The following is a 25,426-nucleotide window of genomic DNA, read 5'->3' as shown; positions in this document are numbered from 1 at the left end:
TTGTACAGCGAACTAAGTTTTATACACAGGCATAAATAAGGTCACCTCAAGAATAGATCAGGTCCATGATCAGTTCTAAAGATGTTGCAATAGCTTAATTTGATTGGAATTTTTTTGAATAAGCTCTCCTCTTACCGAAATACAGTAAATCATGTCCGTGAGCTTCGTCTATTGGCTCTCTAAAAATATACAATAAACCAATGAGAAAAATGTACTTTTTCTACAATTTCTTTTAAACATTCATCTAACTGATTTACGTTTGGTGTAGACTTTACACATAACATGCCATTCACTTATTTGCATTAAAGGGGGAAAAAAAGACAATATTCGCTTTGGTTCTTCTTCACCTTTGTTTTTTATTTGAAAGAAAATCAAACAACTCCTAAAATAAATGTGCATGTGACAGGCAGAAAAACAAAGTTGACGAATAAATTATGCTTCTCCCAAATAAAAACAAACCCACACAAGATCCAAACCAACTTGGTAAGAAAAGAAAAAGAGAGAAGGTTTAATCAGCATTCAATTAATCAAATCAAATGCAACATGTGGCCACCACCCACATACAAAAAAAAAAGTAAACATTTACATTTGAAGCAAAAATATAATATGTAGTGATACTTACACAACAGTATAATTATTTTTATTGCCAACTCAGGAGATATCCAAGGTGAAGTTTTCCTTGAGTGATGGTTGTTTTGGAGCATCCATTATCCTTCATACAGAAACAAGCGATGGAAAGCAAAGTGCAAATTGGCCCTGAATCAGAGCTGTAGCCTAAAAAATTACACCGGACTGAAAACAGTGTCTTTAAAGCAGGACCTTAACTGCAGGTCTAAGCATCACAGTGGAACATTGTTGGGTTTTACAGCATGTGAGAAGCGCATTCCTCCTAGTGCTTGAAGTCTAAGTAATTAACCATTTATCATTTAAATATATCAAACTATTTGCCTCAAAAAAAGCTCCCATCAAATGATAAAAATGAGGAAGCTGAGAAGATTTCTGAATTTACAGTCTTTTGATCACATTTGAAGCATTGCATGAAAACTACAAAGTTGTTGCACATCTTTTGTACACTTTCAATCGTCATTCCCTGAAATAAAGCAGGCAGTCAATGTTTTTGAACGGTACAGCATGTAAAATAATAAACTTAAATACGCGGTTTTAACTGAGTGACAGGTTGAAGACAGGCGCTGTGAATAAATAAAGGGAATGTGAGTCAACTTTAAGTTTGGCCTCTCACATCCTTGATTGTAACAAATTCCTCACATCTTGAAAAATATCCAGCAGGACATAAGGTAGAGTGTTAGGGAACCTTTTGGAAATTCAGAGAAGAGGAAAAAAAAAATGAAAAGATAGGATCAAGCAGCAGTTTGTAGCCATGACTTCACCTCAGCACCTCTCAAATAGCATTCAGAAAACAGGGATTATGGCTTCATTGGTTTGAGCTTGACAGTTTTAGTCTGATGATCAAATTTGACCTCTAACTCTTCATTGCTTGTGTTATATTAAGTTTGCCAAAGTGTTCAGCATTTAGCAGAGTTTTATTGTTTACTTGTGTCCATGTGTATGCAGGTGTTTCAGTCCAGAGGAAGTGTGACACTAGGTAGCCGAAGTTGAACCTGTGTGGAGTTGAGGGGGAAGGAGGGGTGTTTGAAAGAAAGGCATATGTATAATCATGTTTACAGACATTTCTCAGTCCATGGAGACACTGGGAAGCTCTCACACTTCTGGCCATTCAGCAGTGGAGATCTGCGATTCGTCTATTTCTTAGTTCACATTCCTCAGCTCCTCACATCTCTGGCTGCTCTGCCGTAACCGTTTGGTTTCGTGGTTCAGGTGACTCATAGCGCTGATGGAAGTTTCTTTTCCTTAGCTTCTCTGGAGCTTTTCTCCACAAAACAATCTCCTGAACACAAGGTAGAAAAAGAGTACAATAGAGGGTATTTAGCCCACTCGCAAATACAACAATGAAAGAAGGCAAACAACACAAAAAACTGTTTTTTTGTTGTGTCAGGAGATCGTTTACACTAAAAACTGAAATCCATTTCTAATTGAAACTTGGAAAAGTTAACTTCAGTTATGTTTTATAAATTTTTCACATAAAATACTGTTTGCATTAAATACATTTAAAAAAAAAGTACCTGGCTAAAATAAAATGTCACTGTGACATAAAGTGATTTTGTCTTTAGTCACAAGGATTTACCTGTTGTTTGAAGTATCTCCTGTCCTCTTCATCAACCAGAACCAGATTGAGGAAGTAGCGTACAGAGAACTTCTTATTGACATCCCTCATGGTTGGTGTCAGATCATATCCTGTGACAAACCAGAGACTATCATGAGCCATCGTCTTGATTTTGTATTTGAAGTATTAGTGAGTTGAGGGAGAAGAAACATTCTTACCTGCCAGGAACAGCCTGATTGGAATCGATTCTCCTTTTACCGGAGCTCCATCCATAATCTCATACTTTGCAACCGTCTCGGTCTCCGTAGTTGTGCTGGGACCTTTATGTTCAGACAGCAAATATAAAAAGTTAGAAGAACAAAACTGGATAAAGTGAAGCAAAACATTTGCAGGAATGTCCATGCTTTTATGTGTACAAAGCTTATTTACACAACAGATAGCGAACTGCCAAAAAAAAAAAAAAAAAAGGATGAAGTTCTTTCATTTTACTGAGCATTCTTACCAATGCCTGTGATCTCCTTCTTGATGAGCTGCAGTTCCATGTGTTGGATCTTGATTCTGACCAACAGAAAATAAATCTTCCCAACGATTACATCCTTCAAGTGGTACCTTAAAGAAAAAGAAAATAGAACCTCAAAAGAAGGCCAAAATGATTTCAATGATTTTTTTATGTGATCATTTATGATTCAAGATAAAGTCATAAATATATATCTTACTTGGATTTATTGTATTCAAACTCAATGTGCAGACAGTCTTCTATGCCAACCTCCATCTTGATTGAGTTGTTAACGTCTGGGTAAGTGGCCAGCTGGTGGACGATTAACTCGTATTCTTTCACTAAGTCGGACAAGCGGCGAACTATTGTCACCCGGAGGAAATATCTGCAAGAGTACCAAACGTGAATCCATGCAGACCATTATACCACCAGAATATTTCAAAACACCTGCAAGACAAAACCTCAACAGATCACAAAGAGGAAGCAATTGCAAACCTATTACTAATTAAACTAAATGTAAAGGTACATACTGCTCAGTTTGAATATTTTACATTCAGTCTAAATCATTTAACTGGAACTTTACTGAGTGTTTAAGTCAGAGTTCCCCATCCCTGGTCCTGGAGATCCTGTTTTCCAGCTCTCCCTTCCTGCCTTGCTGCTGATTAGCTGACTCAGGTGTTACCACCTTCTGACTGACTGAACACACCTGATCCAGGTAACAAGAAGCAAGACGTGCAGGGAGAGCTGGAGAAGAGGGAAAAATGGAAGATCTCCAGGACCAGGGATGGACAGTCTTGTGTTTTGGCAAACCCTGAAAATAAGTTTGACCAGCTAATTCAGCTTTCCACCCTCCCTGTTGCAGATTGTAAATACAAAAAAAAAGAGGAAAAACAGTACGGAGTAAATTTGTAGTGCAGTTCACATGACTGCTTTGTCCCTAAATGGAAAAATTTGTAAACATCTCCCTCTACTGGAGCAAAAGTAGAAAAGAAAAACTCCCATGTAGAGTTTGTTAAGCTGTGGTGCTGTAATGATTATTGCTGTACCGTAGTCTGACGTTGACTCCTGTGTAGGACTCATACGGCTTCTCCACCTGCATGAACTCAAAGTCATAGCTTCTGTTCTGGGTGAGTTCTCCAGGTAGAGCCAACTCTTTCACCAAATCCACAAACTCATGGGTGTTGCTCTTATCGGAGAACAACTCTGAAACACGGAAAAAGGATTTAACTTCATCAAATGAAACATGGTGGGAAATTCAAATCAGTTGCTTGTAATTTAGTTGTATAATAGATTTTTGTTTAACCTTAAGCACAATGGTCTCGCCAGTTTCTACAACAAATAAGGTTGGAGAAGGGCTTAGCTATACAATGACAGCACATGACCAACTCCTGCCCTCCTAAATCTTTCAGGCATTTGGGAATGCTAACCAACTGAACATAAAAATCATTTTCCCCCTTTAAAAATCAACAATTACATACTTATTCATTGCAAAATCTAACAATAGTGATAGCACACAGTGAAAAATGCACTTTTTTTGCTCACCTATTTGTCCAACAAACTCGATACGGATGCCCTGATGTTCAAGCCGCTTTCCTCCCTGCTTCACATTCAGATTCACCTGATGGAAAAACCTAATTTAAAAGAACATTCCCCCATCTAGCAGACAGGAATTAAGGATACAATATAGGCCTGCACAATATACCGCAAATTTATCGTTATCGCGACATCAAGCTGTGCAATATGCATACCGCAAAAGACGGTGAAAATCGCAATAAATGGTTACCTTAACCCTTGTGCTATCCTAGGCACTTTAACATTGGGAGTGGGGTCATTTGGACCCACTAGACAGAGCTCTGAACCTTTTTTCTTCAATGATTTGTGATCTTCACTGGTGTTCATGGATTACATGAAATCTTTCCACCTTTATCCACCTTTGTTATGGTAGGGAGAACACGTCAATGCAAGGGTGGGGTCATCTAAGATAGCACAAGGGTTAAATGTGCTAAAACAAACTCACGGCAGCTTGAAATATTGAACAAATGAAATAAATCCCTTCATGCATTTAACCAATCGGAAGGACCCGTTTACGCTGTTGATCAATCAGATGAGCCCTTTTATGTTTGATGTTTGCCTCCTATGTCGACAATGGTCATTTGGAGTATAACTTTTAAACTGTTGCAGTGAAATGGAAATGATGTTTTTGGTTGGTTTGATATTTGTTTATATACCGCAAATTATATCGTTATCGCAATATTAATCACCAATATCGCATACCGCGAGTTTTCCTCATATCGTGCAGCCCTAATACAATACAACCCACATGTTGAAAAACAAATGCAAAAATATTAGAAACTTTTACCTACACAAAGTATAAATCCAATTTTTCATAATTATGTTTAATAAAAGGAGTTGTAAGCATTTGTTTCTTTAAAAAAAAACTTTGTTGTTCATGTTAGTCTGTTAAAAAGGCAAGGGGCACAAAGAAAAACGCTTTTGAACAGAAACCTTGAGAGAATTCAAAAACTTTTACTGATAAAGAAAAAAGCCATCTTTTTATCAGGGAGTATTTTAGCTAAACTAACTTTTAATTCAATAATCAGTATGTAGGATTTTTATTATCTTTTTACAGTCGTTTAGAAATGATTTACCTTGCCAGAGACAGACTCTCCATCGTAGAATAGATAGTGTTTCTCGACTTTTCCATCTTCTGTCTTTAGTTCAGCTGTTTTTCGGTTTTCTGCATCGTTCAATAAGACATCTATCTCACAAACGGGACCAAACAAACCTCCGAGGAAACTCTGAAAGCACAAACATTCAGACAACCACAACATTACATCACTGACCATATAAGGCTGTGAAAATTTAAAGATCTATCTGCACTAAAGGTAAGCAGCACTTTTCATGTGCTAAAAGAATGGAGTAGGGCTTTTAGTCAGGGTTTTATCATGCAAAATTGAACAAGTTGAAACTTTAATAGAAGCCCCACAGTATTGGATAAAACAATTTCTTTATTTAGGTTTACAGAGAGATTTAAAAAAAACTTCAGCATAAGTGTTTCAACAGAGTCATTCTGCAGTAAAAGCTGACATGTCTTTTCACTCACATGACCGCATTTATATTGGTAAACAAGGGGAAGTGACAACAATATGGATTCTGTGCTCTGTGTCTAGTCTTAAATCGATTTATTTATTGCATTTTTATAATTACATACTTGTTGCTTGTAAAACAACTTTAATCTAAAGTTCAATAAAACAATTTAGAAACATGATTTATTGAATGAGAAATCCTATTAGTTCAGCTCCTTCCATTATATACGAACGAAAGTGTTAAGAACATTCCCCAACATCTCTGACAACCTTGAAATCAGTCAACTATAGATGTTTAGTGATTTATAGACGGAGTTTAAAGAGCTGCTGCTGGAATTTGGGCTGTATATAACAGTGCAACTTCACATTCCAAAGGGCCAACTAGAACCGTTAGCTCTGTCAGTCAGTCAGTCAGAGCGGCTGAATTACAAAGAAATCCTACATTCGCGGGTTATTCACAAGCTTTGAGTCAAATCAGCAAAAACTATGTACTCATAGTTTGATGTTAGCCTCTAACAGACCGACTTGGTCGCTAAACAAGCCAACACATCTGAGAAAAACGGCCTGGCACCGACCGATGTTATAAGCCCAGCCCCACTAGCTACATTCTTTCTGCAATGTTTTTAAGTAAAAAAAAGCTGCTGGGAGGCGTAAACCTAGAATGTTAATAGTACTGAGTTTGAAGTCAAGTGAGGTTCATAAACAGCGCGGTAAATAAGAAATACAAGTATGTGTATTATTGTTTTTTACACTCACCATCTCGCCGTCTTGACAGTTGAAGCTAACAGCTAGCCTCTCATCGAGTAGCCAGTCTGTCTGTAGGGAGGAGGTGGAGCTAACAAGTCATCAGGTCATGTGACCCATAAAACAGTCACGTGTTTTGTGGATGTGTCTCTTACTTTTAACGTGTAAAGGACCAGTTTTAGACCATCTTCACATCCATCCAGATGAATAAAAATCAAACTGTATAACATTAATAGTTGCAGTTTTTAAAATGAAAAAAAGTGTTTATTAAAAAGTCGTTTTAGAAATTTAATTGTTTTTGGTTGTTGTACAACAGCTCTTTCTAGTGGAAAATGACAATTGTTCTGGACATGTAACATTAATAATAGCTTTCACTCTAGTATCTTGTTAGTAATAGTAATAGATTTCTTTGCCCATGATCCAACCAAATTGATCTAAGGCAAGTTTTATCGAATCGAATCGACCTCTACCATTAAAAAATCATTTCAAAATGAGATAGATCGATATCAAATTATTATCAAAATAGGAAAAAACCATATGGGTTAAGTCACAGTAGGTTTATTTTACTAAAAAGTAAAAACAACCAAGTGCATCACAGCAGACAGCATGTGATGGCAGGAAAAAATGATTAATCCGTCATTACAGTGTGGAAACACTTTTGCAAAGAAATGTGACCATATAGTCAGGTAGAATGTTCTAATAATGATCTGTTTGTATTATTTTTATTGTGGAAAAACAACAGTAGGCTGAACTTTATGAAACTAAAATGAGAATTGATTTAACATTTATTCTTGTTTGTTTGTACACATATTTATTTTACACTTGCAAGAAATACAAGGAATGAGGAAATTACCCCTGCGCTGTTCAGTACGAGAAATGTATCTCTGAGTTACAATGTTGTTTTGGCCAAAGGTCTCCTGGATCAACTTATCAATTTCAGGTCAGTGAATCATAATCGAAATTGGCAACCACAAATTATGATATGTATCAAATTGTTCAAATGAATCCTTACAGCCCTACTTGTTACACATTTCAGCTGCAACACATAGAAGATAACATAAAAAGGCATTTGCTAGATTTGTTTAAAAAATGGGAGGATTGTTTTCTACTAACTACCATTGTGGCAAACAATAGACAGATTTTTGTTTGAGAAAAATTGACAGACAACAACAATAGGCAATCAGAGTAAAGCACAATAAAAACACAAACATATAAAAAAGTGAGACACAGAAAAAAAGTGGCATACAAAACAATACAGGTTGTGGTTTTTCCATAAGATTTAGTTCTTAAGAGAATTAAGACATAAACACCTACAATAACACACAGAGAAAATGAAATAATATTTTTTTAATATGCTGAAAGACAGTTTTAATATAGCAAAGTGGTATCTTTATCATAAAAAAGCAAATGTGTTTTACAGTTTAAATACAGGTTCGGATTATTGTTTTGCTTTAAATACAATTGTGAAATTTAATTTTATAAATATTTGCCAGAAATTATAAAAATAAAATATGCTCTTACGTTTGAGATAAAATATTCTGTCTAAGTGTAAACTAATGGACTTGAAATGGGCATATAGTGTCAGTGAAACAGAATTCTTATGACTGAATTTTGAACATTTTAAAGTCAAGACCATTATTGTAGTTGCAGGAAGACATTTTCTTATTGCACATTAAAATGCAAACAGTATTATCGTTTGTGAATTCAAACTATTGGAATTACCAATCGAGGAAATAATATTTGAAAACATGCATTTATCATGTGCTTCGTAACTATTTTGGTAAACTCAAAACAAGAATTAAGGTATGAGCAGGTCATTTAAACAATAGACATATCCAAAATTACATTGAAATGAGTAACACTAACAGTAAACTTGAAGTAATCACAAAGTTTTGTGAGGACCTTACATTAAAGCTCCTACGGTGAAGCATGGAGGAGAGAGCATCATAATTTAGTTATTTTTTCCAACCTTAGATCCTTGATGCTTTGCACACTGACAGCCTCCCTCTTTCTCATAAGTTATGTACGGACCCTCAGTAGTCTTCTTAATTCGAAGTTGTTGAAAACTGTTTTTAATCATATGAATAATCAGAAAATAATTCTTTAAAGAGCCAATTTGAGAGAAAAAACATACTAGAAAGCCTTTGGAAATTATTTTTAAAATAGTTTATTGGTATAAATGTTTCAAATGCACGTGTTAAATGCCCTCATTTTCATTTTACACACTGTGTTCATAGTTCACAATGGTGGAGTAGCAGTCTTTTGGGTGTTTGCGCCACACATCAAGTCTTGTGATCAGAATATGCAACATTTCCTCTTCATGTAAAAAGTCACAAGATTTAAGAAAAGGGGATGCGGTGATATGAAGAAGCTCTTGTGCAACTTGCAAATCAAAACAGCTTTAAACTGTAATAAGCAAGCTAACCACATACAAACGTATATATTTTATTGCACAATTAATACTATAATTTGAAATTCGTATTTCAATTTATGTTACAAAGTAATTTTGAAAAAATTACTTTACACATAAAAAGGTAAACAATACAAAAAAATACTGGTCATGGATAAGTATGGTAAATCAAATTAATTCTGGCCTCTCAATCCTTTGGTATGTTTGGTGTTATCTGTCAAATTTTTTAAATTAAAGAAAGTTATTTCCAAAAAATTACACAGAGAAATCCAATAGGAATATGTAGCCCTGTGTGACCAGGTTTTTCCCAGCAGGTGGAGATATAAGTTTTGCTAACTGTTGCAGAGTTTAAATAGATCGCAGCCTTTTGAAAGAGTTTACATCTTCAGAAGGTGGTCTTCTTCCAGGTCTTTCTTTGTAGGTTTCATCGCCTTCATGCTTGAAAACAATGTCTTCATTTTGCTCATTTCGCCATCTGTGAACAAATAACAGAACGCATCAAACCACACTCAGAAATATCAATAAATTATTGAATGACAGACCATCTTTTGTCACCGATTTACCTTTCCGCTCAGCTGTCTCTATTCCAGAGTCCCCCGAGCCCATGTCGATTTCAACTGGGGTTGCCCCATCTGCAGAACCTTCAAGGCTACCAAAACTTTCTTCCCCTACTGAAGGTGACTCTCCGTCTTCACTCTCCATTGGCGTTTCCTCCTCTTCCACCTCAGTTTCATAGTCATCTTCATCCTCATTTGGTGGACTTTCCCCTTCCACAGGTTCTGCCTCTCTGGAAACAAAATGACAAACAGAAACTGAAAAATAAGCAACAAGGAAAACATTTCTATATTACTGCCTTCCTTGTGCCACCTTAACATGACAACTAAGGATTTTTTTATACATTTCTTTGAGACCCGATTAGGTAAAAAAGGTTGCAACAGATATCTTTGATCTTATGCATAAAATGTTGATTATATCCTTATTCACAGTCAAAACTACAAGTGCAGTGAAGGTGACAAAAGGGCTTTTCTGCACAGTGAGAAAAAAAATCCAAAACACTTTTTTTAATTTAAAGTGCTGTTGACAACTCACTAACCACTGTTCTAAAGTGCGCGATTTCCTGTTCTGCCTTGTCAGAGGCTTTGCCACAGAGGATAAGCGAGCCTCTGTGGCAAATGTCAGACTTTGTCAGACTGATGTCTGATCTTTGTGTATTTTGCATAAAATTCAACACAAACAAAACAAGGATATAATAGTAATAGAAAAGTAAATGCAATGTTTAAAAGGGAACAGACAATTATAAGAATTGTGTTCTTCAATTCTGCTCCCTTTTAATCATGAAAATGTTCAATATGTAAGAGAAACATGTAAACATTTGAACATCAATTTTCATGAAAGGAACAAATAAATAAATGAAATGAAAAATGAAAAATAGTGCCAACATACAAATGTGTTCCCGATCTTTGAACAGTTATTTATGTTGGAACATGAATATTCCAATTTTCCTGTCAACGCTTACTGATACTTATATACATATATATATATATATATATATATATATATATATATATATATATATATATATATATATATATATATATATATATAAATATACATTTGTCAGCCATTATTGTTCGCACTGTTAATAATCACAAACCTGTCAACTTTAAATTAAATACCACATTTTCAAAAATGGAAAACTTATCTGCAACTGTTTTAAATCAGTCTAACTCCTTTCATTTTTTTAAAGCTTCAGTTATCATAAATGTAACTGTTTTATATTGTATTATGTTAAATTACATTGTTGTACACTGTGATCAGGGATACAATTCAAATGTTTTATTTATTTATTCACAAAGGTAGAATTTTGCTTCATGTATAAATGTCTACATTTTGTAATATTGTTTAAAATTTATTGTGTGAACAGTCAACTTGTATTGGTGTTACCATCATTTTATGTAAGCTCTTGGGCAAAGGTTAAAAGATGATTACAACCCAGGAAATAGTGTGACTTTCATAATGAAGGCCCATCAGCTGCTTACACATGTCAATCCAGAGGAAACTCCTGAATGTCGGTCACATGAACATAAACAATTTAAAAACCCATCATAACTTAGAAGCATCATCATCTCCACCACAACAATAATTAAAAATATCCTCACTCATGATGTTTGTTCTGTTGATATCATGTCTATGAACTGTTAACCATTTACTTTGCATCACAGTAAATGTTGTGTCATATGATAATCGCTAACTATCATATTTGGGATGTGATGACATGATAGGATCCTAAAGGAATACATGTTTACTGTCCTCTCCTCCCCCAAGGGTATGGGGGTGGTTACAAACCAGCAAATGTTGGCACACATGCATTTACAGTACAGACCAAAAGTTTGGATGTATCCAAACATTTGGTCTGTACTCTATTTCTTTACATCTTAATCTGAATTGATTTTTAATTAAGAAAACGTCTTTATCTCCAGATCTAACTGTTTCAGTTTAGTTCTGTTTCTTTGTTAAATTATTTAGGACACTTTACAACTCTGCGAGTGCTAAAACATAAGCTCTAGAGTAGCGATCATGTGTAAAACAATAGACCAGAAGTAGCGAGCCCCAAAGCGTCACAGCCCATTTCCTTTCTACACTTCCCCTCACTTCCTATAAAGAACTAGACTCAAACTAAAGGTTTAGGTGTTTAAAGCCTGGAAAAGCACCATTGGGGACAGACACTTACCTGTAGACCTTTGTGTCTTTTGCAGTCTGAATTTACAACCACAACAAAAGTAATTTGGGGTTTTAAGCTTTTATCTTTTAAGAAAAAATACATGTGTTTTCATGAATGCATCAAAACATATTTACAGGATGTCTTTTAGTGATCTCTTTCTGTAAAAAACTGAATTTATGATTTTAATTTAAAAAAACTATTTTTAATAGATAAGATAACGTAAGATTGACAAATGAGGAACTACAAAAGAGGAATTTCTGGGTTAAGGCTAAGATTGTGAGCAGTTTTTTCTGTCAGTTACATTTATCAGAAAATAGATGAAAGCCACACACTTCTCGTACTTGAGAGCACACCTTAATTTCTTTTCTAACTGAGAAAGTCCGGCAGACCGCTTCCTTACTTTTTGCCCAGGGTAGGCTATGTGTAACAATTCCTTAGAATTAGGAAAAATACAAACAGTTTGAGGGGCTTTATATTAGGCAAACTGTGTAGAAAATGTGCATCTTTCAGGGCAACATCTGCCAACAAAAACGTGACGTGAATAGAATTTTCTCAAAAAATGAACAGCATGGTCACACAGTGACGTTTCATGACAATCGCGAATGAGACTGATTCGCTGGTTCACTGACATTTTGAACAAACTGCTTAAACCATCTGGGTCAACCGAGTCATCTGGTTCACGAGTTCATACTTTCTGGGGAGTACCGAAGTCCGATTGAGACTTTTTAGTGAACTCCAAAAGTCCAAAAGTGTTACGTAAACACGCAATTGTTTGTTTTTTAGTGTCTGATTTATACAAATATGAGAAATGTATTACACATGTCCAACTTGAATACTCTGTTACATCCAAAATGTGCTCAAGCTGAAACTGGAAGACTTGGTGGTCTCGTCAATCTTTGAGGATTTCCTTTCTCATTTTTTCTCAGAACTTTCTGACATGTTTACATCAAATTTCCAAAAGGAACAAACACTATGATGAGCTTGTTTGCCCAGCCAATTCTGATATTCTGTCCAGTCATCAAAAGACAACACGACATTTTTTGATTCCCATGGTTAGCAAGCCATTCCAATTTAAACCCTAAAAATCCATAATGGGCCTGGAAGGCCTACAAAACATCTTGTGACTTTGAGCAGAGAGCTGCATAAAAGCTGTTTACACACAGTGAAAAATGAAAAAGAGGAAAGCTGCAAATATGAGAAACAGAAACCATGCAGTTAGTGGATTCTGACCCACATCATTATGCATCTGTCTCCATGGTCTGCTTCAACAAAGGCTGACACTTCCTCTGCATTGTTATCTGGAGCCTGCAAAGCCTCAGTCTGCTTCCAATAAAGCACTAAAAGCCACGCACACTCTTTGCCAAAAAACACACAGAGGAGTTGAAATTCAATGAAGCCATTTTCAGTGGAAATTCTACTTTTTCCATTGCTGCAGTTTATGATAAGTATTTTGTGCATTAAAATGTATGATTTTTTTCATTCAAGATTTTTCATCTTTTAAATTGAGAAGGTGAAGTAATCCCTCTGCAGATTCATTCACCTTGAAGTAGAAATAAAAGCTAAAAATCAACAATACTAAAAAAGAAATGTTTCCTTTTTGACAAAAATAACAAACCATGACCTCTTCCGGATTTTCTTACTCTAAATTTCCCTTTTTCTAGCTTCTTTGGTGAGGTCCTTCCTCATATCTCCACGTTGTCTTCTATTTTTGTCTTTCTTGGCTTCGTACCTCACACTTAAAGTCTGTCTTTCAAACACACAGCACATTCATACAAACACAGAACAGACAGGGAAACTGTGCAACTAATGGGAGAACTGTGTGAAGCATGGTTAAACATTTGATTTTAAATCAAATCTTATGCGGGTTTAACCTCTTCTCTGCCAGAAAAGCTTTGATTTTATGCATCATTCATCATCATCATTTAATGTGGCTGCAGAAAACATGCATACGTACAGATGCTGTGCAGTGGAGGCAGGCAGCTTGGAAGGTAGCTCTGGGCTCCACGGCATCTTAGGAGTCTGCTGAACCACACAGTTCGCCTGGTCACCGTTGGGGTTACATCGCACAAACTTATATACAGCTGTCGTGGGCGTTCCTTCAGACAGAAACAAGCCAGTTAGAAGCAGAGTTTTGTTGTTTTACTCTAGCACAAACATTTCATTTTCACCACTTGTATGGACAATCGAGGACTGGTCCAGCTCAGCAGATGCCACCTGCTTGTTCCTCATTCATTTCAAAAGATGATGACAGTATTTGGAAACATGGCAGAGTATAGTGGTTGCTCTTCAAGCGGTTTCTCTCTGTTTCACAACAGGAAGTCTTACCATTTTGGCTTTTTCTGAACGATTCTCAGGATGTTTTATCAGAGAACATATCTGAGGCAAATAATACAAACTGTTCTGGTGCTAACCGCAATATTAGATGTCAAGTGGATCAATTAAATGGAGTTTAAGAAAATGCAAGAAACTTTTTCCAATTTGTATCCTTCTATGGAAACAATATTAACTAATCAATGTTTTGTGACAAGTTTGAGCTCAATGTGAAACAAGACTGGAGATGGGTTTGACAGCCCAATCAAATAAACATAACATAGGACATGTATGTGCTGAAAACACATTTTAACACAAAATCACACAATGTGGAATTCTATTGTTGAATTTTACTCCTCATTCTGTTACACCTAGACTAAAAATACAAACAATATTGAAGGAAATGCAATGAATCACAAAACAAACTGATTTTTACCTTTCAAAATGACTTTTTAGAAATTGAAATGGATAAAAGAACTTAATTAAAATATAGTAGGTGAGAAATACCAAAATCTAAAGAATGGGGCTTCTTTGGGGAGTTACTATTTCCGTAATAACGCATTTGTTCTTTTTTTTCTTTCCTTACTTCTGCTTTTGGAAAAATGAAAACCAAAAAAAAAAAAATCCTTCAACTTAAACAGAGAGAAACTCATCATGTCGGAAACTTAGACGCCTCTGGCCTTTCCGTTTCGATAAGAACGATGCGAGAAAGATAATCAGCTTTAGTCACAACATCATCATGGCATCATTTTTTTTTTTTTTTTTTACTGGTAGCCTGTTTACAGATGATAGATGCTGTTTTTCTAAAGAAGTTGGTTTGAACTGTTAGGCTATTGTCATGAACATACAGTAAAAAGCTGACATTTGAAGGAAGATTATACACAAGAAGACTAAACTGGTTTTGGAAGCACATTTATGCGCCATGACGCATTTTCTTCCTTTCAAAACACGTTTCAGTTTGCAGATGTGAAATCACTCTGTTCTATAAGTGGACATTTGTTTCACTTTAATAACAAAATAATAAAACAAACTAATATGGACTCACCCTTTGCGTGTATTAAGGCGAGGCAGGAGACGAGCAGAAACAGAAACAGTTTCATCCTTCAGCCTTGTCTTCGCAAACAAACAACCAACCAAGTCTTTCTGGAGCTGCTTCTTCGGGTCGTGTTGAGTAATAACTGCCTCCCTCTGCCGCTTAAATTCCCCTCAGAGGAGCTCAGCCCTCTTGTGCGTCATGGTTTCCTGAAACTTTCAGCTAAACTTGAACATCCTCAGTGGAAACTTACATTTCTGCCTCTCTCATTTGATTACGTTTGCGCAAAGTGCGCCAATGGACGGAAGAAGGGCTCAAAGATAAAGTAGTGTACAGATTCAGTCTCTCAGCGATGGGCTGGATGTCAGAGGAAGAGACCGTTTTTCTTGATTGCTTTAACCTCCCTTTTTCTGTGTCTGTCTTTTAGTAGAGAAAAGAAAAACAACAGTGGCTCATGGGGGGTTTCCCTTTCATTTAGATCACTCAGTAATGAATATGTTGCTTTTCATTTTCAATATATTCAAACTTTTAGGTAATTTTGACCCTTTTTCTGTCAAAGATACCTTATATCAGAGTTATTGGGGCAGCTGCTTTGCCCCCCCCCCCCAACCCCCCCAACCCACACCCCAATTTCAGTGCCCTGAAGTGCAATTCACTGGACACAAATCATTTTAAAGATCACAACGGCAATTCAATTAAAACGGAAAAACACATTGAATCAAATAAAAAACAACTTTACATCTTAGAAAACAAAACAAGATTCTAGAAACTGAAACGTAAAATAAAAAGTGGAAAACAAAAGTAATTTCCAGAAAACAAAATGAAATGTAAGAAAAACGAAACACAAGGAGACACTAGAAAAGGTCTGTGCCATGGGAAATCGCTGAATGGAGGATGATGAGGATGATAACCAGTATTGCTTTATTCCAAAAAACTTTCAGTTGAAATAATAGATAAATGTCGTCATCAATCAGCAATATCCCATAGTACCAACCTTTTCTGGTTTATGTCCAAAAGAACAAAAAAAAAACACTTCAGAGAGCAAAAGTAATTTACAGAAATTAAAATGTAATGTTTAAAAATAAAACACAATTAGAAACCGGAAAAGGTAATATTTATTTTGCTTTTTCTTGCTGTGATCTTTAAATTGTTTCCTGCCCTGAGTGATTTGTTGATGAAATTTGCATTTCAGGGCCCCAATGGCCCCCCTCACATAAAAGGTACTAGCTCCACTACTGCCTGACATACAGATCCTTTAAGTTACTACAGTAAAGATGAATCAAAACGTATACTCTAGGATTAGGGGTATAATGATTCAATTTAATCATTCGATTCATGTCACTATTTGGGGTTGATGATCCGGTCCATTGGTTCATTTTTTAAAAATCCGATTCAATCTGATTCACTGACCTAAAACCGATCTAGAAGATCTTCAGCCCAAACTCCAACCAGTGTGACTCAGAGATAAGTTTCCCAGATTCCTTTCATTTATTGTAAGATAATCAAGTGTAAATAAAATATGTATGTAAACAAATGAGTCAAGAAGAATTAAAGGAAAATCCATTCACAATTTAGTTTCATGAAGTTCAGCCCCATTTTGAAACAATTTTATAACGGTATAGGTCGATTCGAATAACAACTTGCTTTAGACAAATCAATCTGGGTGGATCATAGGAATATGAATCAATTTATTGATCATTTGATTAACTGTTACACCCTTCCCTATCTGGGAGTGTTCAAGACTGTTAAAGGAAGCCTTTTAATGAGATTCCATACACAAAATGAAGCATGTGAATTTGATTGTGGACAGTTTCTTGATAAAAAAAAAACCTCCCACTGACCAATATCTGAATGTCAGGACATTACTAATGCATACATAAAAAAAAATCTATTATTAGGTATTTTAGGTCATTTTAACCCTTTTTCTAATGCAGACACAGCTTATCTTATCTATAAGTTCAGGGAGCATTAACATCTAACACTCGTGGCTTGCAGGCTCATTAGTTTGCTTCCTGTTAATGTCATCATTTAAACATGTTCCTTTTTAGCATTTAATTCAAGTTTTTTTTTTTCTGGAAGTGAAACACAGCATGAAGATGAGTAAATTATTTAGCTGACACATCAGTATCATGATAAAGGATGTGGTAACATCGTGTGGTGTAATTTCTGGAGAAAAATTATGCAGTGTCTCACCTTTAGCACAATCAGAATTACTTTATAGTATCTTGTTTTCATTATATTACATTAGCAATTTTTTTGTGTGTGTGACATGTGCTTTAACTAACCTGAAACTAGATCAATTATTTGTTAACATGACTAATGCTATTATGGTGCAACGGCAGCTTTTACACACAAAAAAGGAGATATTGCAGAACTTGCAAAGCACAAATATGCACAGCTGATGTATATGTGGAATTAAACCAGGGTCACATAACCCATTTGTAGAGGAGACAATCTGTCCTAAAAAATGATACGTGCTGCCAATTCTCTGCAACTGTTGAGGGGAAATGATGACTGTTGACTTCATTAAGCTGCTGTGATCCGTTTTTCCTATTGTAACTTGTCAAAGGTCAAACTAGCAGAGACAGTTTAGTGACAGTTTGCATGGCTACAGGGTTTGTTCCAGTAAATCGGGACTAGTTTAGTAACCATCAGTTCCTTTTTTACTCCAAGGAAGAAAATACTTTATTTCTTTTATTCACTAATTCTACATGCAAATGGTGCATCTGATGTGGAAACTGAACTGCCACCTTCTTATTTTGTGCTTTTGTAAAAAGGAGCAGCAAAGATCTTCTGCAGTCAGACATGTGGGTTAATACCAAATTTTTGAGGTCATGCAACGTTGATCTACTTGAGTGTGGCTTCCTTCTGCCGTCTTCAACCCTCTCAGATCATCGTACAAAAGTCCCAACTGCAGGCTGCAAATCTTGCTTCAGCTTCTACCCCCACTTTATTAAGTTTAATCGTGAACTCCATTCCGGCAACAGTCTGAAATGTCTTACGTAATAGGAATTTCAAGAAACCATAACTATTCTAACATAGATTCAAACAAATTAAAAGACAAAACACAGACTTCCTTGGCAAAGAAGTTGCAGCTTTAAAGTATGAACGCAAGAGAACAAGTTTTCTATTAATATTTTCAAAAAGTTATCACAGTAAATAAAAAAAAATCTGATTTAAACTAAAAAGTTGTATTTAGACTTTTGATAAAACTTGTAGAGATGTCAGAAAACAAGTGATACCATTTCACATTCAGCTTTTTAATACACCTAAAAGAAATGCATCTTGGTACTATGGTATTAGAAAGGATTACAACATTGGTTTAAATTATACACAATATCTGCTTTGCACAAAACAGACTGAATTCTGGCAACCGTCAGTGAGAGAAACACACTGGAATGGATTTTGAGCACATCACGCAGGCTGTGATAAAAACTGAGTCAAGTCCATGTAATGACTGTTGTTCTGTGAACTTGCAGCACAGGCATCTCATTTCAGAGAAAGCAGATATTTGCACATCATTTACTGCTCTTTACCTCGAAGTGTCCCATTATTATTGCACTTGTGAAGTCTTGTGTGCAGAAAGTAGCTGAATAACCTACTTTAGTTAAATGGAGAACTTAGTAGAAAAAGGGAATTTTGAGTAAAACCCCACTATGTGTACCGTCTATTTATATGGGATAGGCTCAAAGTAGACATTTTAATAGTGCAAAACTGAAAATGGAAAAGAAAAGCATACGGAAAATCTGTTAAAATGATCCTTAAAGCTTCACAAAGGTCTCAGTGTTTACAATCCATTCAGATCCGTCCACAAACCCCAACACTTAAGAATTTCTAAGTGTCACAAGAGTGAGATATTCTTTTTATTAACAATCACAAGCAGACATGTAATCACAATATGTATGACAGTTAAGAGCACATAAGTTAAAGAGCCTGTAATGGGTTCAGCAGCATGCTCACAGGAAAAAGGACAATTGTTACCAGACCAAACAGAGTCCCTGACTTTCTACTGAAAACAGGTAAACATTGTTTCAGCAGAGCTCCAGGCAGCAAAAAGGAGCACTTTTTTAGTTGTTCGTAGCCATCCTTGCTTTCAGCCGATTGATTTTCAAAGGGAGGAGGCCCACCATCTCCTTACTCAACTCCAGCTCCGTCTCTGCAGCGGCTGCAGCCTCTGGGTGGGCCTCACAATACTGCACCACATACCTGGACAAAAGTTTTGAGAGAAAACGATTAAAGAGACATCACATCAAAGTTTTCTACTCCCATCTAAATTTAGTTCCAGTCCTATTTGATCCATAGTTAAAGGTTTTTCGTACTTGTAGTTTTCTAGAGCTTTGTTGAGGTTGTCCAGCTGAACTGGCGGCGAGGAGCTGATCAGTTTGCTATGCAGTCGAGCAACTCTGAATCGAGCCACCAGAGCCGGTCGGAGGACGTCTTCCTCCAGGTGCTCAGGAATTTTCCCCTCAGGAGAACACAGGGAGTCCAGGAACATCTGAAAGTACCTGGAGAGGATTTCAGCTCACTCACATGTAGAAAATACACAAAAGGGCTTCAAAGGGGAATGCTTACTTGGCAGAGGCGGAACACAGGTGGTTGAACTTTTTAATTGTATGGTTATCTAGAGATTGAGAATCTTCCTGTCTGTTGGCCAGAGTTAGCTTCAGATCCATCATTTCATTGTAGGTCTCAGCCAGCTCAAACATCAGCTGTCTGCGGATTAAAAGGTAGTACTGGGAATTCAAGTCTGAGGAAACATTAGAAACAAAGCAAGATAAAATTCAGCTTTTCTGTCCAGTTTATTGGTTTCATTTGAACATATCACAGAGATGAGCCTTCAGAGAACAAGACGAACTGAAGTTTGGTCGTACCGTTACAGATGGGTTCCAGCATGTCAACTCTTCTTTTGTGCATTTTGCAGCGCCGCTCTACATCCTCCTCAAAGAAAGCCAGGGCCCGGAACAGAGCGCTGTGGTCCTGCAAAATCTCGATGTGGTCTGTCACAAACCCATCCATCTGGAAGTGCTCCTTTGCCTTGGGATGGATAACAGACAAAGATGCAGATAAGTACAAAAAACACGCTTTTCTAATTAAAATCCTTTACACAGCATTTTGTAGATGCTTTCAAAAACATTTTTGAAGTGAAACTGCACCCACAGAGAGTGAAACTCAACCCAGTGACTTTGATATAGATTTTTCTCACTAAAGTTCATTCCAGGTTAAACTTATCTTTGGTTTTTTTTGTAAAGCCAGCGCTTGTGTGTGTTTCTGTGTGTGTGTGGTGCACTGCAATCTCTTTCTAATGCATGAATGGCTTTCAGGAAATGGTATACTGCATTAAAGGCAAACTCACAGAAACCAAGTGATCTGATGCCACCAAGATACAAACCGCACAAGTTTCAGTGTAAAACTGAGCACGGACACTGTGGGTTTATATAGATTTCCAAATTGGTTTAAAAAGAACGTCAAAGAATTGAGGATTTCCTAATGAGCTGAGTAAAGCAGAGAACGGATTCAGGTTAGCCTCTGTTAGTGCTAATTAATCTAGTTCTTAAGCCTTTTTAGTTCAGTTCTGTAATAACTGCAGATTCTATAAACTTGAAAAAACAACAATAAAACAAAAATAATGCATCAAAGCTTAAAATGTTGTTAGAATTTGTGAAAAAAAAATTAAATAGATTTTTACAGATTAGCTGCTGTGTGTTTTCCATTATTTTTCTGCGAAGGAATTGGCCGATGTGGAGTATTTCATGAATAACTGGGACTTATGAATCAATTGTTATGCATACCTGGTTGACATAATTCTGTCCCACTAGAAAGATGGCTCTGGCCTCCGTGAAATCCAAAGGGAACAAATAGGAAACCTGGAAAAAAAACAAAGGTTCACTTGCAAAAAAAGACGATCCTTTCAACAGGTGGATTTTAATTCTCTTATAAATGTACTTTCTGTGTTGCTTCAATGCCGTGGACCAAAAAAAAAAAGGTTTCATATAGCTGAACTTTAGTAGGCGAATTTTACAACCTTCCAAAGCAGGGCTGGACATCAGGTATCAAAATCCAGGAAAAAGCATATTTACCTCAAAAGTTACTTTATTTGAATTTTCAATTTTAACAAATGCAGGGTTATTATCAGTTATCCAGTCAGTCCCCAGTGAGTTAACCCAATATTTCATGTGTTACAAATATGATAGTACAAAAACCATTTCTAACATTCCTAACTTGAAGGAAAGGACTTTTTTTTTCCACTCTGCAAACTTTATTTAATGAACCAGAATCCTAGAAAAACCCTAAAATCACCTTTTCTTCCACACTAGCAATGGAATCAAAAGTGTCCTCAGAGCCGAACAGCAGAGCTTGCTTCCTGCCCTCCTCTTCCTCTTCTCGACTTCTTGCTCTCCTCAGCTCATCTTGGCGGTCAGTATCCAGCTCACCTATGTTATCCTGAAAACACACAAACACGTGTATTTTAGGCTCTGATTCAGACGCTGATCGTGCAGCCGCAAAAAACGAGCCATCACAGAGACATTCGAGAAATTACAGCCTCTAAAAATACATTCATGTTGCAGAACGGCCTGGGCTTTCTGAGGGTGTTTTTTCTGTGGTGAATCCGGCAAAAACACCCACACCCTAACACGTGACAACGAGTCACAAACATTAGCGTTACCTCCAGCAGCTTCTTTGCATCTCTGAGAAGGTTAAGGCAATATTTAATCCAACATCTTGCAATTTCTGATCTCTTCTGCTTGAGCTGCTCCCTGCGGTCCCTCTCCGCCTCACCTGAGCGAGACAACGGAGAAAAAAAAAAACAAGACGTTGGATGACGGACAGAAAAAAAATGAAATCTTTAGACGCTATGCTAGTATTCTTTCTTTAAGCAGACATTTGAAATGGACTGGAGCTTATTATTAGACCGTCAGTTGAATGTTGACATGAGAACATACTCTCCTGGGCTGCTGCCTCAGAGGGAACCTCCCCAGCCAGTCCTGATATGACAGTAGCTGCTGCAAGGCAATGTCGGCCTTCCATGTACTGACCCTGCAGACCACACAAGCACAGCTTACAACACACATGCCGTACTAACCTGAATGGATTTCATCCAAAACTTTTAACTTTGTTTAAAAAAAATGGACCAGAATAAGATGAAACCGAGGTCTTGCAAAAAGAAAAAAAAAATCTCCATAAACATATTTGAAAAATAAGCTTCAACCCAAGACCTACCTTTGTGATGTAGTATTGAGACAGTGTGGCAGCATTTAGAGCCCACTCCATTGGATTGAACTGGTTTAACTGCAGCTGCCTCTGCAGAGTACTGTAGCAGTAGTTGGCCGCCCGCTCATTTTCACCTGAAAGAGGACAACATGGACATGTTCTATAACTATAGCTCTTTTGTTTCGTTAACAAATTATATTCAATAACTCAAAAGAATTACTAGAAAGATCGATTCAAATGAATTTAACTAATAGTTAAGTGTGGGGCTTAATAGGAAAACGTCAACATATTAAAGAGCATGTTGAGATTGTGGGACAACAGACAGAAAACGTTTGAATTCTTGAGGTCGTTTTGTGTGTGTTTTTTTCATTTAAGGCACGTACTGCAGTTGCAAAAAGACCAAAAAGTTGAAATGTATCCACAACAATCTAAATTCCTTGGGTGTGAAGCCAGAGCTGCACGACTCATGGTGAATGCCGTTTTGCTTTTAGACAAAAATGAAAAATCAACAGAACATTTTTAACCTGCAAGTAAACGCAACATGGTATCATCCAAAAATGTGTCGGCGTGAACGGATTTTTGCATCGTCGTGAATTGCGTTCAGTACATTATAGTTCATCAGGATTTGATTTTGATCATTTACTCACCAAAATATTGATACACTTGTGCAAGGTAGTACAAAGTATGAGTGTAGGCCAGCTCAAACCTAGTGAGGAGGGAGACACAATTACAAACTATAGTAGGCAAAACATTTAAATACCAAATAAAATAAATTCTGGAGTTTCTACTTCTTGGTTCTTTCCTGATGAGTCAGCTGGTTCTCCTCAGAGCAGAAGTACTCTGTCATGTCTGTAGGGGGACTCCCATTCTGAAAATAGAATCAATAAGGAGGATTTTCCCACTTTGTTTCTGCAGATGGCAGCCCCATGTGACAACTTTAGCAACGTAAACAAATGTGAAAGCCTTTTTATTTGAATAATCCCACAGATATCTAGTATGAAACTGCACTCGGATAACTCTGATTACAAGTTGGATTTCTTAAGAAGGGGTAGAAATGATCTCATTTGAGGAAAAAACTAAATAGATGCTAAGGTGTGGCTAAACCAGGGCTGCTCATTCCTGGTCCTCAACATCTACCACCCTGTTGTTTCCTGCATCAGGTGTCTTCAGTCAATGAGAAGGTGGAAGGGACCTAATAGAGCTAATCAGCAGAAAGCAGGGCTCGGTCTGGAAAACAGACATGGTGGTATATCAGGGCCAAACCATTTCACATTAGAGCCGGGTGCTTGTAAGAGTTGTTCACCTGCGCTGCTGTTGGGTTCCTTTTAAAATGAACAAGCTGCATCGGCCATCTCAAACTTCCTTATGTACTGGAACACAACTTCAACATTGAAAGTGAAACACTTAAGAAAGCTTCCAAAAAAAGATTTAAACAATGTAAACTAGGGTATTCCATTTGCGGCAAAACAATGTATTGAAAACAGTAATCTTGAAATTTTCTATTTCCCTGTCTTAAAAACTCTCTGTGTCGTAGATCTAGATTTTTTAGAGAAAGACATACCGAACAAGCTCCTGCATAAACATCCAATTCATCCCTATCCTGTGTGGTCAAATGGAAATTTTATTCTAAGTTTTCTGAATTAAAAATGGATTACTAATAATCTAAAATTCACATGCACCCACAAAATAATGTGAGTGCATGTGAATGAAGAAGAATAACTTTATTTAAACCTTTTTTAATCATTTTTTCCCCTCTTTTTCATTTGCTTAAATTTACTTGTCAACCCATTATCAGTGTTGATAAAAGCTACCTGATTGTTCATATAAAGCAAAAAAAAAAAAATACCCCACTAATCAATACCTAGCCATATTAGTTAAAGACAAAACAGAGTCCAAGTGTACATTCTGTAACTCTCACTCTGAAACTGTTTTTTGGAAAGACTTTGTTCAAATTAAAGTCTATGAGGATATAACCATAAATTGGGAATATGTTCTGTAAGTAGATAGTAATATATTTTATGTAGTAAATATTACCAGTCTCCAAAATCCAAATTCCTGCATAGTCTCGACTATTTCCAGAAGCTCTCAAAGCTAATGAATGGGCAGCAGTGGCTAAGGCGTTTGAGCAGGTCGTCCAATGATCACAGATATATAAATTATTACTATTATTGTTTATGTTGTAAAATAGAACATCTTACTGGTGGTGCAATCCCCTTGGAATGTTTTTCTTTTTGTTCCAATACATTTTCTGCTTGTTCTTTTTGTAATGTTTATAATGTTGCCATTGAGCCATCCTAGATGGATGAGAATCTCCACAAAAAATAAACTAAAAAGTTTCACATGATATTAAACTGCATTAGGGCAGGTGTACCTCCTTCATGTAAAGTTGGTAGATGGACTCTGCAGTTTCAAGGAAGCCCTGGGACTTCTCCGTCTCATCTCTGCCTGCCCAGAGGATCCCCAGCTGATTCTGTCAACACGAGGAATAAAACACATGATCAGCATCAGGGAGGGAGGGGATCTCCATCAGCTGATCTGCCACAAAGGTCTATGTGTGGTCGAACACCCTGTAGCTGCACTAGTACGGCCATTTTCCCCTAAACACACAAACGCAAGTCATAGCTGTAGCAGATTGTGGTTACGACGCGAATAAGGCCACAAAACATTGCCAGTGTTACCCTGACGTGGATGAACAGCGACACGTTCTCCGATGACACTCTGCATTTGCCCAGATGCTTCATGCAGTTCATCAGATGCTCCTGCCCGGCGGACAACTCTTCTGTGTCCACGTGGTTGACGCCCAAATAATACTCCACAGCTGCGAGCCTGGCTGCTCGAAGCCCCGCGCGCGAGTCGCTGCTCCATCCCCGGCTGAACGCATCCAGATCCACCGGCTTCTCTCCGTCCAGAGGCTCCTCCGTCGGCTCCGGCTCGCTGCTCTCTCCGTCGTCGTGCTCCTCGCCATCTCCTGCTTCAAAGTTCTTCAGCGAGCAGTATATCTCTGTCAGAAGTTCCCTTGCCTTGTATTTGGATCGGAAAGGGTCGTTTTCGGGGTCGTTTCGTGATTCTACGTCGCTGAGCTGTAGGGCGTTGGTGAATTTGGCGCAGACAGCTTTCCACTCGTTACTGCTGAACGACGCCATAATTGTTTTCTTCTGCGGCGGTAGACGCCGTTCGTTTTCATCTGTGCTGCAGGGGCGTTACTGCCATCTGCTGGACAACCCCGGTACTACT

General features: G+C 37.1%; 3 protein-coding genes across 3 annotated transcripts; all 3 read right to left on the bottom strand.

Annotated features, from left to right (window-relative positions):
* Positions 1–331: 331 nt before the first annotated feature.
* Positions 332–6,655, bottom strand: vps26a (VPS26, retromer complex component A). Its single transcript, XM_004067243.5, has 9 exons — positions 6,521–6,655; positions 5,327–5,476; positions 4,221–4,296; positions 3,725–3,881; positions 2,899–3,063; positions 2,685–2,791; positions 2,401–2,502; positions 2,204–2,313; positions 332–1,906 (listed from the first exon to the last, which is right to left on the bottom strand). Exons 1-9 carry the CDS (start codon positions 6,521–6,523, stop codon positions 1,790–1,792), a joined length of 987 nt encoding a protein of 328 aa, XP_004067291.1. The 5' UTR covers positions 6,524–6,655; the 3' UTR covers positions 332–1,789.
* A 2,006-nt stretch (positions 6,656–8,661) lies between these two features.
* srgn (serglycin) lies at positions 8,662–15,213 on the bottom strand. The gene is made up of 4 exons (XM_011492178.4): positions 14,996–15,213; positions 13,595–13,736; positions 9,482–9,705; positions 8,662–9,393 (listed from the first exon to the last, which is right to left on the bottom strand). Exons 1-4 carry the CDS (start codon positions 15,048–15,050, stop codon positions 9,296–9,298), a joined length of 519 nt encoding a protein of 172 aa, XP_011490480.1. The 5' UTR covers positions 15,051–15,213; the 3' UTR covers positions 8,662–9,295.
* Positions 15,214–18,227: 3,014 nt separating this feature from the next.
* Positions 18,228–25,372, bottom strand: kifbp (kinesin family binding protein). Its single transcript, XM_004067241.5, has 13 exons — positions 24,871–25,372; positions 24,564–24,662; positions 22,981–23,060; positions 22,840–22,898; positions 22,202–22,326; positions 21,925–22,018; positions 21,648–21,760; positions 21,281–21,424; positions 20,773–20,847; positions 19,855–20,017; positions 19,556–19,730; positions 19,303–19,488; positions 18,228–19,189 (listed from the first exon to the last, which is right to left on the bottom strand). Exons 1-13 carry the CDS (start codon positions 25,333–25,335, stop codon positions 19,051–19,053), a joined length of 1,917 nt encoding a protein of 638 aa, XP_004067289.1. The 5' UTR covers positions 25,336–25,372; the 3' UTR covers positions 18,228–19,050.
* Between the last annotated feature and the right edge of the window lie 54 nt (positions 25,373–25,426).

The sequence above is a fragment of the Oryzias latipes genome, chromosome 3 (assembly GCF_053564925.1).
Source record: "Oryzias latipes strain Hd-rR chromosome 3, Olatipes_Hd-rR_3.1".
Taxonomy (NCBI): Eukaryota; Metazoa; Chordata; class Actinopteri; order Beloniformes; family Adrianichthyidae; genus Oryzias; species Oryzias latipes.
The sequence above is the reverse complement of the archived record's forward strand: the minus strand, read 5'-3'. Positions and strand labels throughout refer to the sequence as shown.